Raw genomic sequence first — 15,625 nt, forward strand, 5'->3', positions numbered from 1 at the left:
CCCCCTCGCACCATTAGGGTCGAGGATCATGTGGGTCAGACATAGGATTATCGTCCTCCCCGTATACCTTCATGACCCCCCCCCCCCCCCATGCCACTACAGCAGGTGGTAAGATCTCGCCTCGTGGGACGCCATTATTCATTAATTCATATGAAATCACCTGAAACAATCATGAATGCGTGTTCCACGAAGATGACTTGTTAGTGATTCGACCGTCAATACACAGCAGTTCTCGTGCATGAAGTAGTCCAGGAGTCTTCCCATTGGCCGCCATGCAGTTATGAGGCGTCGTGTCCTTAGGGATGACGCTCCCATGCTTTCCTGTTGGATTTTCACCCTCATGTCCTCTCCCTTTGTGTCTCCCTTAACCCTCCCTTGTTGCTGAACTGGAGGTAATATAAGCTCTTGCTTCATCAACCTCTATTGTATATCTGAAACCTATATCATTATTTAATTGTTTGTTTTCATGAAATGCTGCTCTAGGCTCGTGTATGGCATGATAATCAACGTATGTGCTTCTCTCTAGTGATGGTATAATATATATATATATATATATATATATATATATATATATATATATATATATATATATATATATATATATATATGTGTGTGTGTGTGTGTGTGTATGATTGAAACCTGTTTTCCTGTCGAGATATATCTGTTATCCACAGTAGTAACAAGGCCTGTGTGTATATATATGCTATTGAATTCGTTGGCTATCAACAGCTGACGGTCATTAAGCCAGAAACCAAACTATATAAAAAAAAAAAAGAAAAAGGCAAAAGAGAGAAATTCTATAATACACAATGGTTTGTAGCTAGGGTGGGCCAGCGTGGCGGGGGGGGGGGGCGTCCACCTCCCCCTACCCTACTGGGTAGGTTGTTGGGGGGAGGGGGTGTGGGGAACCCTACCCCCCTTCTAGGGATGGGGATGTGGGCCCCAATCCCCACCCCATGGGATAGGGAGCAGAGGGCTGTAGCTCACGCTTCCCCTTCCCCCACCCAACCACCTATGAGGGTGTCAGTTGGGTCTTCCCCTCCTCCCCTCCCACCTCCTCTTCCCCCTCCTCCCCTCCCACCTCCTCCTCCCCTCCCACCTCCTCTTCCCCCTCCTCCCCTCCCACCACCTCTTCCCCCTCCTCCCCTCCCACCTCCTCTTCCCCTCCTCCCCTCCCACCTCCTCTTCCCCTCCTCCCCTCCCACCACCTCTTCCCCCTCCTCCCCTCCCACCTCCTCTTCCCCGGATCCCCTGGTAGGGGAGCAGACGTAAGGTGGGGCCAGCCCCTACCCCCCCCCCCCACCCTGGCTGTTACCAGGCACGTATCTTTGTTCCTATATAAACTACACCCGTCGGCTGCAGTCGGCCAATCAGAGCAGAGTACGTCACTGTGTGGCTGGTGGTCCGAGAACATGACGTTGCCACCCGAGCTCCCCAGCTGACCCAAACAGATTCAACATTTAAAACTTACACTTGTTCTGATTGGCTGACGTACAGCTGCATGGTACCAGAGTAGACGTGAAATCGCCTCGCCCAAACCCCAGCTTTTGCGGATAATGGATATATCTGACAAGAACAGCGACGTGCTTAATTTACTAGGGAATATATCATGATTTCCGACTGTCTCTGCTTATCTTACTCAAATACTTACCCAGGTTTGGAAATCTACAACTTATTGTATTTCTTAACATTTCCTTAACATTTTTCTTATCTGTAATTAAATCTTCGTTGAACTTAATGTCTTCTTGTGTAATAAACGCTTCGTTTTTACCCTTTTTTATAGTATTTTCTTCTTCCTGTTCCTTCGCCACTCGCACATTCTCTCTCTCTCTCTCTCTCTCTCTCTCTCTCTCTCTCTCTCTCTCTCTCTCTCTCTCTCTCTCTCACATACTTCCCTCCCCCCCCAGTCGTACCTCACCCCCCCCCCACACCTCCTCATTCTTCGTTGTTCTTACAGAAAAGACGTCCGACTGCCCGTCCAGCTACAGCGGGCCATGGCGGCGGAGGCTGAGGCCGCGAGGGAGGCCAGAGCCAAGGTGAGGCCGCAGCTAGGGTGAGGTAGGCTAAGGTGAGGTCGCAGCTAGGGTGAGATAGGCCAGGATGAGGCAGCAGCTAGGGTGAGGTAGGCTAAGGTGAGGCCGCAGCTAGGGTGAGGTAGGCTAAGGTGAGGTCGCAGCTAGGGTGAGGTAGGCCAGGATGAAGCAGCAGCTAGGGTGAGGTAGGCCAGGGTGAGGCCGCAGCTAGGGTGAGGTAGGCCAGGGTGAGGTCGCAGCTAGGGTGAGGTAGGCCAGGGTGAGGTCGCAGCTAGGGTGAAGTAGGCTAAGATGAGGCCGCAGCTAGGGTGAGGTAGGCCATGATAAGGGCCGTAGTTAGGTGAGGTAGGCCAGGGTGAGGCCGCAGCTAGGTGGGGTAGGCCAAGATGAGGCCCGCAGCTAGGGTGAGGCCACAGGTAGGGTGAGACTGCTAGAGAGGCCTGAGGCTGGGTGAGGCCAGAGTAGGGCTAGGGATTGGTGGTTCGGGTAACAGCCAAGTCAGGTATGTGTCCCATGTTCTGTTGTGCCGTGTCGTCACAAGAAAACGGGAATATCTGTCGTGTGTACACTAAATTGTTCGGTACATTTTCATTGATCATTTAAGTGTTGGATTATTATTTACATTTGACCTTCGTCCCCCCCAGCAGGAGCGCCCCACTAGCCTCAGCCTTTACAAGGGTGTCACACTAGCCTCAGCTCCCTACAAGGGCGTCACACTCTCCTCAGCTCCTTGCAAGGGCGTCACACACTCCTCAGTTCTCTACAAGGGCGTCACACTTTACTCAGGTCCCCACAGGGAGAGTCACACTTGTCACAACCCCCTACAGGGGGCGTGTCACACTCCACTACTCCCTCTGTAGAGTCGTGCCACAGCTCACCACAGGGGGCGTGGCACACTCCACTACTCCCTCTGTAGAGTCGTGCCACAGCTCGCCACAGGGGGCGTGGCACACTCCACTACTCCCTCTGTAGAGTCGTGCCACAGCTCGCCCCAGGGGGCGTGGCACAGGTGAAGACGGTTGGTCACTCACTCGTGTGTTGTGCTTCCAGGTGATTGCCGCTGAGGGGGAGCAGAAGTCCTCCCGGGCCCTGAAGGAGGCGGCTGAGGTCATCTCCCTATCCCCGGCGGCACTACAGCTACGGTACCTTCAGGTAGGTAGTGCCTCCCTCCCTCCTCCAGGCGGAGGGTGGGTCATGGTGGTAACCCCCAGATACCACCTGGTATGGAGTGGTACCACCACCTCGGCATGACGTCATGACGATAAAGACCCCGTGACGTCCTAGATAAAGACACTGTCCTTGCGCATTTGTATGTGACAAACAAGTTATTTGTCGTGGTGGATCAGGTGCGGCTGGGATTTCAAAATATAGATGTGGCATTAAGGGAAATTATTCCTTGAAGCAGCTTCACTGAAAAATTAACTAATTAAATTCATTAACCCTAAGTGAAACGTAATCATTTTCCATTAACCATAAGTGAAAAGTAATCATTTTCCATTAACCATAAGTGAAAAGTAATAATTCTACATTAACCATAAGCGAAAAGTAATGGTCTATCCCAAAAGTAAAGGATGAAGACTTTTTGTTTTTGATTTTCACATTAATCACTTTGGTGTTCTGTAAACAGGAAATTCACTTAAGTAATCAGTGTGACGTACATGGCGTAATTTTTCGAGTTTTATTCATTTTCAATTTTCTTTTGATCGCTTTAATAAGGTACTCAGGAGGGAATGTTCATGGCTTCAACAGTATATGTTCTTACGATTTCATATATTTTTTTTCTTGATATGAAGACGATGTGGGCCATTAACTTCTTACACATGACTTTACGACCCTTGGGTTTGATGGCTCAGCCAAGGCTTGACCCTTACCTATAAAGGGTCGTGAGGTCAAAGGTCATTTCATCATCATGACCTCAACACTATGAATATCGCACATCTGTGGTAGCCAGTGTTGAGGTAGTTTGTAGATCAGGTTTTCCTACGACACATGACCTCCTTTCAGCCATGACCATGTGCATGCTCAACATGGATGACCTTCAGATGTTGACAGTTTTTTTTAATAATATAAAGTTTGAGTCTCCTCAAAAAGATAAATAGACATTGAAATTCACGTACAAGGCGCTCATGCTCGCATTATTCCAGCCTCTGTTTTAGAACTCTCTCATGCTGGCATTTATAGAATTTTGCTTTCACAGATTAAGTTCCAGGTAGTCACTAGATACAAATGATTGATATGATCTTTAACTTTCACTCCATTTTCTTTGGTTTTGAGTTGTGATATGCATAATTTTCTCTTATACTGTTGTATGATTAATTTTGTCTGATAGATGAAGCATCCATTATGTATGACCATGGTACGACCTTATAATTACCAAACAAAATAAGATGTACATGTCCTTTGTTCATGTGTCTTCCTCTCAGAATTCTACATAATATTCGCAATTTCTTGTGCTTGTTTTATCCGCAAAATATAGGAAAATGATCACAAAGTCTTTTCCAATATGTATCTTTTTGAAGCAAATGTATCTTCAGCCTCATTTATAACAGTCTGTAATATCTTTATCATCATCCTTTATCTCTCCTACCTCGGAGACTTATAACATGGAAGTAATCCACTTACCATTTTCTTTCTCTTGCAGACGCTCAACACAATTTCTGCTGAGAAAAATTCGACCATCATATTCCCTCTTCCTATTGACTTCTTACAGCACTTCATGGGCAACAAGGAGTGACTACAAGTCTTCAAGACGTGTTCCCTGAATGTCTGTTTCTGAAAGGTTTTTTATACGTCGCTATAAATAAAAGCTCATAGACAGATGCCTATACAGTAGCAAAATAGAGTATAGTTCATGGAGATATATATATATTACGTGATGAATTACAGTGATCTGTTTTCGAGATATACTGGTGGAGTTTGTTAGCAACCTGGTGAGAGTGAATATGGAGATCAATGTAGAGTAGTGTCAGAGATGCTATCCTTTTTATTTCACACTGAAATGCTGGCTAAGATCCCAACCTAATCCTCACATATTACCCGTCTGTTCCCGGAACCAAACGTAACTCTTCATTATTCTCACTCTGATAACCTTCTTTCCAGTCATGGCTTGCGATGGCGTTTCATCTGCTCAGCTAAAGTCTGGCTATCGTGATCCGTGTACCTTAGCGCGTTCTGTTGGGATTTCCTGCGACCAGTTTCGTGGTGTGTTTGGTAGAGTTTCCCCTTCGTCGTGCTGATAGAGGACGTACGTACAGTGTCTCATGCGACCCTACGAGGGGTAACTCCTTCATTTATGAGGTGATTGGGTTAGCTCGGATATACTGGTAGTGTCATTTTTCTCGTGGCCCATGTCATAGATTTGGTTGATGAGGCGGCTCAAACTGCCCAGGAATCTCTCCTTGTAACCGAACATGTCAAAAGACATAGATCTCTCGTTACTCTAACTTTATAAGGGTTTTTCCATCATTATGTGTTAAACGTTTAAGCAGTGAGATCATTATACAAGATTTTTATAGCCACTTGTATCCCTCAGTAGCGAATCAGATCTCGGCTACCATTTAGCAGTGAAACAGTACAAATCAAAGTTCTCACATAAATGTCCATTCAGTAAAGGCTGGTTTGCAACACAGGAAAATTGTAGTCAATTTTACAAGCAAAGTTTATGCAAATTTGGCTCCAGTCGCAACCAATAAAGTTGTTCATCTATGTTTCTTTTTCTCTCTGTTGTTGTCATTATTAATATTATTATTGATATTATCATTATTATTGTTATGATGATTCCACACTAAGACTCCTTTAGCTTCAAGGCTTCAGTGCACTAAGTAGCAGGGACCTATCAGTACCATTTCTTCTTGATCAAAATGATCATCAGGCGCACTGATGACGTGCACTCGGCTTTGTTTTTGTTATTCATCTTATTCAAGGATTAATCCGTGAATGATTAATTACAGATGTGTCTTTTTTCCTGGGAAGATTAACTTTCATCGAGTAATGCGTTATGTTAAGATGTTGAGAGATGCATCACACCTCGAACGGAGTGTATATAACATTATGTAGTTGAAATTACTGACATATGTTTTCTATCATGAAATATATGATTCGATATCCGAAGAGGTAGTGCATTAAGAGGATTCATTCTTGTATAATTTAATCTTCAGTAAATTATACAATTATTCTTCAGAATCTTTCACCTGAACACGAGATAATTAGCCTTATATCAGAAATTATTCATGTTGGTTTAGGGAGAATGAAGGGGGTTTACTGTGCTCTCACTAATTTGCAATTACTATAACATACATATTAAAACGTACGTCATGAATTTTGTTCATTTAATATTTTCGTTACGCTGATTTCCTTCAAGTGTTCTAGCCAACTGGCTCTTACTTCTAGCCAGTGTTTCTGTAATGGTTACATGTTATTTACCACCGTCGTCGGGTCTGAGTGACAGATCAAGAGTTTGTGACATCATCCCTCAGAGCTGCCTCAACTGTGAGTTGGTTGATGCCCATGGCTGCCGTTCGGTCATAGATGGCGCAGTTGATGACACTCTTAGAGGCACAAGCCGGGCAGGATTCAGTTTATCCAGGTAGCCTCTCCTTCTTCCCACTAATGGCCTTCCTATTTCCTTTTTAAGTCGCGTCTTTGATGAGCCACAGAGTCTCCAAGTCATCCCCCTTCTTTAGATATCGCTCCTTCCCATTTCTCCATCTTCCTTTTCCTTCGCATGAGGCAAGGAGATGGCACCTGTCCGTGAGGGAGAGAGAGAGGCTGTCCAACAAGCGGAACCATTCGCCAAACATGTGAACTGATGCTTCGGTACCCAGAGGTTTGGAACATCTGCCGTAGCCTGACTGTAAAGATGTGCCACAGCCACATAGGTCTGAGAAGACCACGTTCATCCTCCTGTCATAATGACAGGTTAACAGCCTGTCATCATCTGTTGATAGTCTGGGCTGAGGAATGACTGTATTTGAATGAGTTACTCCCACTGGTAAGGCACCTCCTCCTGTTTTTTCATCTCCTTCATCCCTACGAATCTTCCATCTCTGGTTCCCACCTTGACCAGCATTTGTATATATGTTTATTGATGACGGTAGACTTTAGAATACATTAATTATATGGAAAAAAATAAATAAAATACGTAAGTCCACGTTTGCCTCATCATGGGCACATTTTATGGCACTGCCTACATACGGTATCTATATTCTGAGTGAAACAGAGTTACATATATATATAAATATATATTTATTTTATTGACCCTAATATAAAAATAGAGTTATTACTACTATATCATTTCTAAAAAGGTCAGATCGCTATGCGATTCTCTTTGTCAATTTCTAGAATAGTCAAACCCTTATAAGTTATACTCCATAGACTGAAGAATTATATAAAAAAAAAAATACAACTGAAAACTATGATTGTTGTGACGATTTTTAAAGGTAAATTGATGGTAAAAACACATGAGCATCATGTCATATAATCTCCGGCCAAGGTCACACACCAAAGAAAATAAGGTCAGAAGCCAACAGTGGATGTCAGTCAGTACCTCATGTTTTGACCTCATGAATTGTATGAGTTCCAGACGATCACCAGCTGCGATATGAGTGGAGAACAATATACATTTCATTGTACGAGTGACGGAAGGGAATGCTCACTCACACAAAAAAAAAAAATGCCTGCTCACTCATGAAGTTATTTTGTCACATTGTCCTACTTGCTATGGTCGTAGTCTCACACATGAATTACCTTCTGAGAAACTTGGAAGGTGATCTCATACGAATTTCAGTGAGATTAATTTTCAAACGACAAATCGTCTTTAAACATTTTTTTTTTTTTTTTTAGTGTCTGAATTTGTGAACGAAAGTTAACTTCTGTATCAAACTCCATTTTCTGTAATGACACCATTTGTACAGGATAGAGCTGTAAAAAAAAAAATGCTGTAAACCCCATATATTTTTGTAAAATATTCTGGTTAACAGTGGAGAAAAACTATATACCAAGTAGAGCATTATTACATTTTCATTTTGAGGGTAAATTGATCTCTGGTGCAAAAAATCATTTTACGCATAGAATATAGTTTCTTTCCTTATCAAAAATTTCCAGAGTATATACCAGTGCTGGTGTGTACTCCACGTACTGTAAGCTGTTCCTTCAATTTCATATATAAATTCTTCCTTATACCAGCAACACAAAGCTTTATGACTTGTCTATCAGAGAAACACAAGTTGTAAGAGAGGGATTGGCAGGGTTGTGTACATCCAGCCTTACTCTGTATTTAACGATTCAACACATATGATTACCTTCTGTGATGGTTCTAAATGATGAGATCTTCCTTACCATTGTGCAAATATGTTGAATAGATTTATAATCGGAAGTTTAAGACCCCCCCCCCCTGTGAAAAAGAAAAGAGGGGGTGGTCCTCCTATTTTTCATATGTAATATTGTTAGAACACCTCCATAAAAAAAAAAATCTAGTGATATGTGTAAGTAATGAGTAAAATACCATGAAAAAGTTGGCAAAGGCACCGAGGTGAACACAATGTATGTCGGTCTTCAGGGGCGTCAGGTACACGCCCGGACCAGGAAGAGAACATGATGTATTCACCAACCATGGTGATCGCTCACTCAGTCGTGTTCATAAGGATAGATGTGCTACTGTAAGTGACTGCTCTCATGGGCAGTGGGCCATGAATTACTTATAAATATCATAGCTCATTAGTTTGTTTGAAATATTGTTAGCTAATTAGGTTTACTATTTAATCAAATATTTGGAACATCCTCGAAAAATGTAATATTCATTTGAATGAATTCAAGCTGTTATTTGTTTGTGTGGATACACACACACACACACACACACACACACACACACACACACGAAATCCCCTCAACTCATATTACGTTATGAATTTGATGGTTTCAGTTGTACAAAATTGCTGAGCAGAATCAGCACTTTCTCCTTCCATTCAGTCACCGTCTTCAAACACTCACTGTACATCCAGGACTTCATTTGCAATACTGGTGTATTTTTCTTCCTTTTTTCTTCACAAAATCACGTGTATGGACGTATCTCTTCATTCTCTTTCCTGTTTCTCTAGTTTTGTGTTCATATTCTCGTTTCTAGTCTTCTTGTCTTCTTCAGTAGTTTGAGTTGCATTTCCTTAAGATATTGTCATTCGAATTCCTGATCTAGAGTGTATCCAGTTTGATGATATATTTGTATTTATTCATAAAGTGGAGAAAACTAGTCATGTCTGCATACATGCATTATTCTCATACATTATACAGGTCACTGCAGTTTACTATCTCTACTATACATCGTGCCTGATATTCGTAGTTTCCCTCCACGTCTATGTTGTTACTATTACGTTTATGCCTGTAATTCTGTAATGCTTCTTCCACACGCTTTTGTGTCTGTACACTTCAGATATTTCATTCCCTTACCTTCGTTCATATACTCTCTAGTTAATCCTTCACCCGCTTCCTTCATATTCATGTCACTTTAGTCTCTCATCCACTTCGCTTTCCACGTACCATTCCATACACCTACGTCAACTCCACAGTTCTTTTTCGTACAAACCAACTGGCCTGTCCATTGTTGGTACACTCCATAAAAAAACAATCAGATTACCACACAAAGGATTTTCGGAATGAACTGTTTACAGCCATTGATTATGTAACACTGTGATCTTATGAACTGTCTCTGCTATATTGATCCACTCCCAGACATTCTGTGTATAGCTTCACATGTGGAAAGATATTCTCTGTCTCTTTTAATTAGAGTTACTTTGGACCAAAGAAAATCTCTTTCTTGTGTTTGAGATACTTTATTGAAGTTTACGTATGATCTTTTGTTCCCATTCAGATACATACAAGGTATATGCCCTCTCTATGAATGTCTCCTAAATTCCTTGCATAGAAACATGTAGCAATATACTTTTAAGTCCCACTTGCAAATGCTTCTTTAATTTTAAGATCAAAATTCCATTTTCCAGGAGCGTACACGCATATTTTGAACAAGTACTGGTCCTTATTTCAGTGCTCATTTTGCTATATATTTTTGTCTTGTATTTCTCTAGTACTGTATATGGCTTTGGCTCCAGTGTTTGGTGACGTCTGAACCACACACTGTCATATATACGTGGTTACTTTCTCCAGATTTTATATCAGAATATGATGTGTCTGCAAGTAGAATTCGTTCATGACCAACTCATGTAAATTTGTTTCATACGTGTAGCCATTTAGCCTGAGGAGATGGTGTCATGCTGGTCAGCTTCATATGACTTTGATAGCCAAAATAAATCATATCTTTGTGTTTTTTTCTCTCCTTAAGATTTTACACAAGCATCAACATCAAGCGTTTTTTCTCCTAGGTTTTTTTTTTTCCCCTTCATCTTTTCTACTTCCCTTAGCCCTGTTCTTGTCATCCTCGTCTTTCCTCACCTTTTACTAGTTTCCTGCCAGTTCACCTCGCCTCTCTTTCCAGTCTACCTTCTGGCCTAACCTTCCATCATGGTGAAGTGGTTCATTTTACTGATACAACTCATCACCTGCCAGTCCCCTCAGTCTCCACATACCTTCAAACGATGTTCTTCCTTATTTCTCCCTGATGGTTGTCTATAAACCGGTTCCCAGTTCCATAAAGTGGATCAGATACACACAGCCTCTTAAAATCGCTTGTCCTCAACCCTTCGTCCAGGTCGTTGAAGTGAAACATAAACCTCGGAATCCACTTAAGAGCTTCTTGCTTTCTTCACTCTTACATTCTGTTGATTCATTGAATGAAACCAACGTCTCCAGGTTCACACCATCACAAAATGCCTACATGTCCCAGACTATTCTCTCCTCAACTGCTTTTTGTATGTGGTCACATCTTGTCAACGTCCAGATTTTCTGACTTCCTCTTTCCTTATGCTTATCTTCCTTCTTGTCTTATGCTTATCTTCATTCTTGTCTTGTGCTTATCTTCCTTCTTGTCTTCTTCATACTTTCGTCATCTTTCTTCACCTTTGCAAGAGAAGTTCTTCCCTAGTTTGCCTTTCTTATGTAAGTCTTCTTTACCTTTTCTTCCCTATCAGCTCCCCCCAAGTTTCGCTTCTGGTCTTCCCTACCTTCCCCAGAATGTTACTCACTCTTCCTAATTCTTAATAGCATTTACAAACTTTCATTTATCTCTCCTCATGTCATATTTTCTTATTTTTCCTCACTTATTCCTTACCATCTTCTCCAGTTCTCCCGACATTACCGTCTACCTGGCCATCATAATATTTCTAATCCTTTCCAGTCCTCCTGTACAACCATCTCTTCTAAAAAAAAACCTGTACATTACCTGATTTAATGACATTCTTGTGCACCCTCCATTCCCAATAACGTTTTTATCTATCATTACCCCCACCACCTAATTATTTTTTTTCTTGACCATCTCCACAAATCGCACAACCTAAGATATATTTATATATTGAACAATATCTCATAGGTGTCCAGGCACACACTCTATATGGGACAACATAATCAACATCACTGACAGACCGTTTGGATCTGTTCTACGTAAATGTGTGATGCACTGAAGGTAATACCCAGTTGTGTACACCATATAATGACTTGCACATCTAGAGACAAATATAGATAATGTTTGTATACTTGAATATATTATGATGCTTTTTTTTTTTTTGGTCACACAATCAATGGTAAGACAAATCACAAGTGTAATGTTATGGAAATATAAAGACAGCATGTACATACATTGTGTTATTACTTAATTCCCATATTTAAACACAGTGGTCAACTGCAGTCACATGAAAAGGATGTTAGAAACTATATTAAAAATTTTCACGTCAATAACTTTATCATCTTTAGCCACATCAGTAACTATTATTTTTAGCCACATCAATATTTTCTATGGTTAACAAATGAGCAGTCTACCAAGTGATGTTGACTAGCTCTGTCTCGTTATTTAGCATCGCTTTGCAGACGTCATAACGTAGGGAAGAACAGTATGCTGTCGTCAAATTCCGCCACTAACGCCATCTAGGATGTGAATGTCGTATGAGTGACGGCCCCTCCCAGAGTCGCCCTTCCTTCTGCTAGTTGACCCAGTGACATTGTTTACATTGACTGGTGTATTTACACAAGACCTCTCGGCCTGTGACCAGCCCTGTGATGCTGAGTGATCACAATATACGTTTCATATACTCCAGTAAGGAGGTAAGTTATTTGCTGTATGTATTAATGAGCCAAGGTAGTACACATGAGAAGTGCTGGCATTAGAAATTCAGGATGATTCCAAGGGGTAACATTACGGGCCCATAGTTCAGGAGTCGGTGGGAGAGTGTATGAGGTGCAGAGGAGGCTCTGGTGTAGTGACCTTACTGTGAATATTGTGGGTATATGTCTAGAATACAAGACGCCACTCTTCTAAGTTTGATATTTCAGTTTTATAGAATTTTGTTGCACCTTTGAGGATATATGACTGTGGGATTTTGCTTTATTCCTCTTTTAAGACTCTTTCGTTGCTAATTAACTCGTTTGTGGTAGGGTTAAATGATTTACTATATAGTAAAATTTGAGAATCAAATGAGGCAATTTTAGAATGTAAAGACTGCGCTTGGAAAGATCTTCATATTATTATACTTTGTCCCTGTCTCCCGCGTTAGCGAGGTAGCGCAAGGAAACAGACGAAAGAATAGCCCAACCCACCCCCATACACATGTACATACATAAACGTCCACACACGTACATATACATACACATTTCAACGTATACATATATACACAGACATATACACATGTACGTATTCATATTTGCCTTCATCCAATCTTGTCGCCACCCCCCGCGCGTGCGCAAGGTAGCGCTAGAAAAAGACTGACCCAAAATTAATGTAGCTATCTAGACTCGCCCAACATAGTCGCAAAACCTAATAGAATTTAAGTCGGATTCAGACGCCAATGAGACAACAGCGCAGGAATGAAATGCATAAATAATGAAGGGTAGTAGCAAGTTTTCTGGGAGGGTTTTACAAGTGAATTCTTTTGCTCAGCAATCCACAGGATGGTCCCCATTGAAGACACTAATAAATGACATCGTGACTCTTAACCAAAGTGTTTACTAAGGCTTCACATACACTATACAAGGTTGATTTTGAGTGTTTCCTTCACAATGTCCCTGTACTTCATAGCCCTTGCCCACTTTAAGGAAACTTTAGATTGATGAAGTTGTAGTGTTATACTAGGAATCCCCCACCCTATGTGACTTTAACACATCGTCACGATGCATTCATGTACATTTCGTTGGTTTTTATCATCTAGAAAAGTGGCGTCCGTAAACTAGAAATTTAGCAAATTGTTGACCGTTTCAAACCTTCGTGGATTCTGTGGATTTTTATCACCACCTGAAGGGGGTTTCAAATTTTTTTTAATAGTAGTTATTGTTAAGTACCTTGTTGACCCAAGCACTCGTTAAGCTTAAAACCTAAATGACCATCCGACCACTGAGCCCTGACCGTTTAGGCTCGTTAAGAAGCCTAGGCTCATTTATATTTTCCCAAATAGATTTCAGATTTGGCAAAAACTTTTTACTGTCACACCTTAGCATTTTGATGATGAACGAGAGTTTGACCTGTGTCCATATTTACTAAAATCTTTATCTACTCAAATGACCTGATAAACGTAGTAGACTTCAGTGGCCGTAACTCAGTCATTTCCACTGTCAGAAATTTTGACCAATTTGACGAAGGTATTTAGGCCACGTAGTTGTCATTGTGAGAAATTTTGTATTTCGTAAATTGATTGACAATTATGTGTATGCTACTGAATGGCAGTTTGTCGGTAATATAAAGCGCTGTACCCATGTAGCGGCATAACCCTAGACCTCATACGGGGTTTACTGGAGCTTCGAAGTTGCGCTCCATGCGGAAGCTGGTTAAGGTGAGCTCCTTGTAGGATGGGGAAGACTCTTGGACAGCGTTGTACTCTTTCCCGTCCACTGGCGATGATATTGTACTGTACTGGGACGAAAGTTCTACACTCGTGGTGCCCCCAGCTCTTGAACTTTCTCCATCATTGATTTTGAAATCTATATATATGGTTTCCGCAGTCACTATTCCTTCTTATGAAACATGCCATGCACCCGTTACTCCTCCAGGTTAAGAGGGGTTTTAATCAACTTTTTTTCTTCGATGCGTTTGTATTTCGCGTTACAAGTTTTCTAATCGGCCAACCTAAAGTTTAAATCAATGAAAACTAGAAAAAAAAATCCTTAAGTTTTTTAGTGCTGAAGCTTTTGTTTACAGTATCACGTCATAATAATAATAATAGTTCCCGTTTTCTGATCTTGTTAGTACGTATTTTTATAATGACCTTTAATCATCACACTGTGCAACACTCCCAAACCACCAGTTCGTTCCATATCATAGTCCTTAAACGCTCTGTTGATCGTAATTGTCTAGTTAATCATCGGAAGTTAAATGGTTCACTACACGTCCGGCTGAGTGACCGGAGATAGTTCACGATCAGTTCTGACTAGCTTTGACCTCCAATGGCAGTTGGCTCCTCCAGGGCTTCTAACACTTACGCAGCGGCCCACTGGAGACGCTTTTCATAATTCGAAAAAGAAAAATGGTTTTTTATCTAAGTAGGCAGCATTTATAAGACCGGGAGTTAGAGTATTTAAAGAAGAAAGTTAGATTCTGAGAAGGGAACCTCTGAAAGCATAAGAATTACATGGAAAGGCTGGAAATTAATGGTGCTTTCTCATGGCCCTTCAAAAATTAGCACGTCTCTACCAAGTTGAGTAAGCTACTATACAGAAAAACAACCTCCTTTGACTGTGTTTGCCATATAACTGACTGTGTGGAGTATATATATATATATATATATGGATGGGTACAGATCGGTAGCCTTGATAATTATGGCAACGTTTCGTAAATTACAAATTCAGGCACGTGGTGACTTCCTGCGCCGAGGCTTGGCCGGCTCCCGCCCAACGATGAATAAGTACAAAAGACAACCGCCAACTGCCAGGTGCCCGGGAAGCTCTGCTATTGGTGGAGGCGCCGCCCTGGCGTCCTGGCTTCCCCGCACCCTATTGGTCCCCTGGACGAAACGTGTCGAGTTGTCAAGTCATTCTTTATCTATGATAACATTGACGTTTACTCAAGGTGGCCGTTAATGAATTTCTGTACTTCGAATGTTTGACATATGGTTGGCTTCTGCCTTAATGACATACGGGAAGTTAGAGAGCCTCCGAGAATACCCATCTACTCGTATACTGCTGTTTAAGTCTTGGTCATATGCTGATGTAGTCATTTCTATGGGTTTTTGAGTAGTATCTTTCATGGGTTTTTCTTTTTCGAAGTCTTTGATCATGGACATAAAAGCCTACTGAGACCAATGTAAATATATGAAAGGGATTTAAGGACAGAAAGTTAAAAAACAAAAAAAGTCATCTGTTTAGAGTTGGAATCAAGTTGATAATGTAAGCAGAGCAGCTTCAAAAGTAACTCAAGATTTTTTCGAAGTTGACACTGTCGTAAATGACCCTTCCTCAGCAGCTGTCTCTAATTAGTTGCTTGTTTTAGGTACATTGCTTCACTACGTCAC

At 41.5% G+C, this 15,625-nt stretch overlaps 1 protein-coding gene across 13 annotated transcripts in view; it reads left to right on the top strand.

Annotated features, from left to right (window-relative positions):
- LOC139755380 (band 7 protein AGAP004871-like) overlaps window positions 1-11,770 on the top strand; it is a 628,824-nt gene extending 617,054 nt beyond the window's left edge. For 12 of the 13 annotated variants that reach the window (XM_071673690.1, XM_071673698.1, XM_071673706.1 and 9 more), the window contains 3 exons: window positions 1,958-2,036; window positions 3,084-3,185; window positions 4,675-11,770. In XM_071673690.1, the coding sequence (XP_071529791.1) occupies window positions 1,958-2,036; window positions 3,084-3,185; window positions 4,675-4,767 (274 nt within the window). In that variant the 3' untranslated portion in view covers window positions 4,768-11,770. The remainder of the gene's footprint in view (window positions 1-1,957; window positions 2,037-3,083; window positions 3,186-4,674) is intronic. The other variant, XR_011714087.1, reaches the window with a different exon arrangement.
- The last annotated feature ends 3,855 nt before the right edge of the window (window positions 11,771-15,625 follow it).

This window comes from Panulirus ornatus, chromosome 2 (genome assembly GCF_036320965.1).
Source record: "Panulirus ornatus isolate Po-2019 chromosome 2, ASM3632096v1, whole genome shotgun sequence".
Taxonomy (NCBI): domain Eukaryota; kingdom Metazoa; phylum Arthropoda; class Malacostraca; order Decapoda; family Palinuridae; genus Panulirus; species Panulirus ornatus.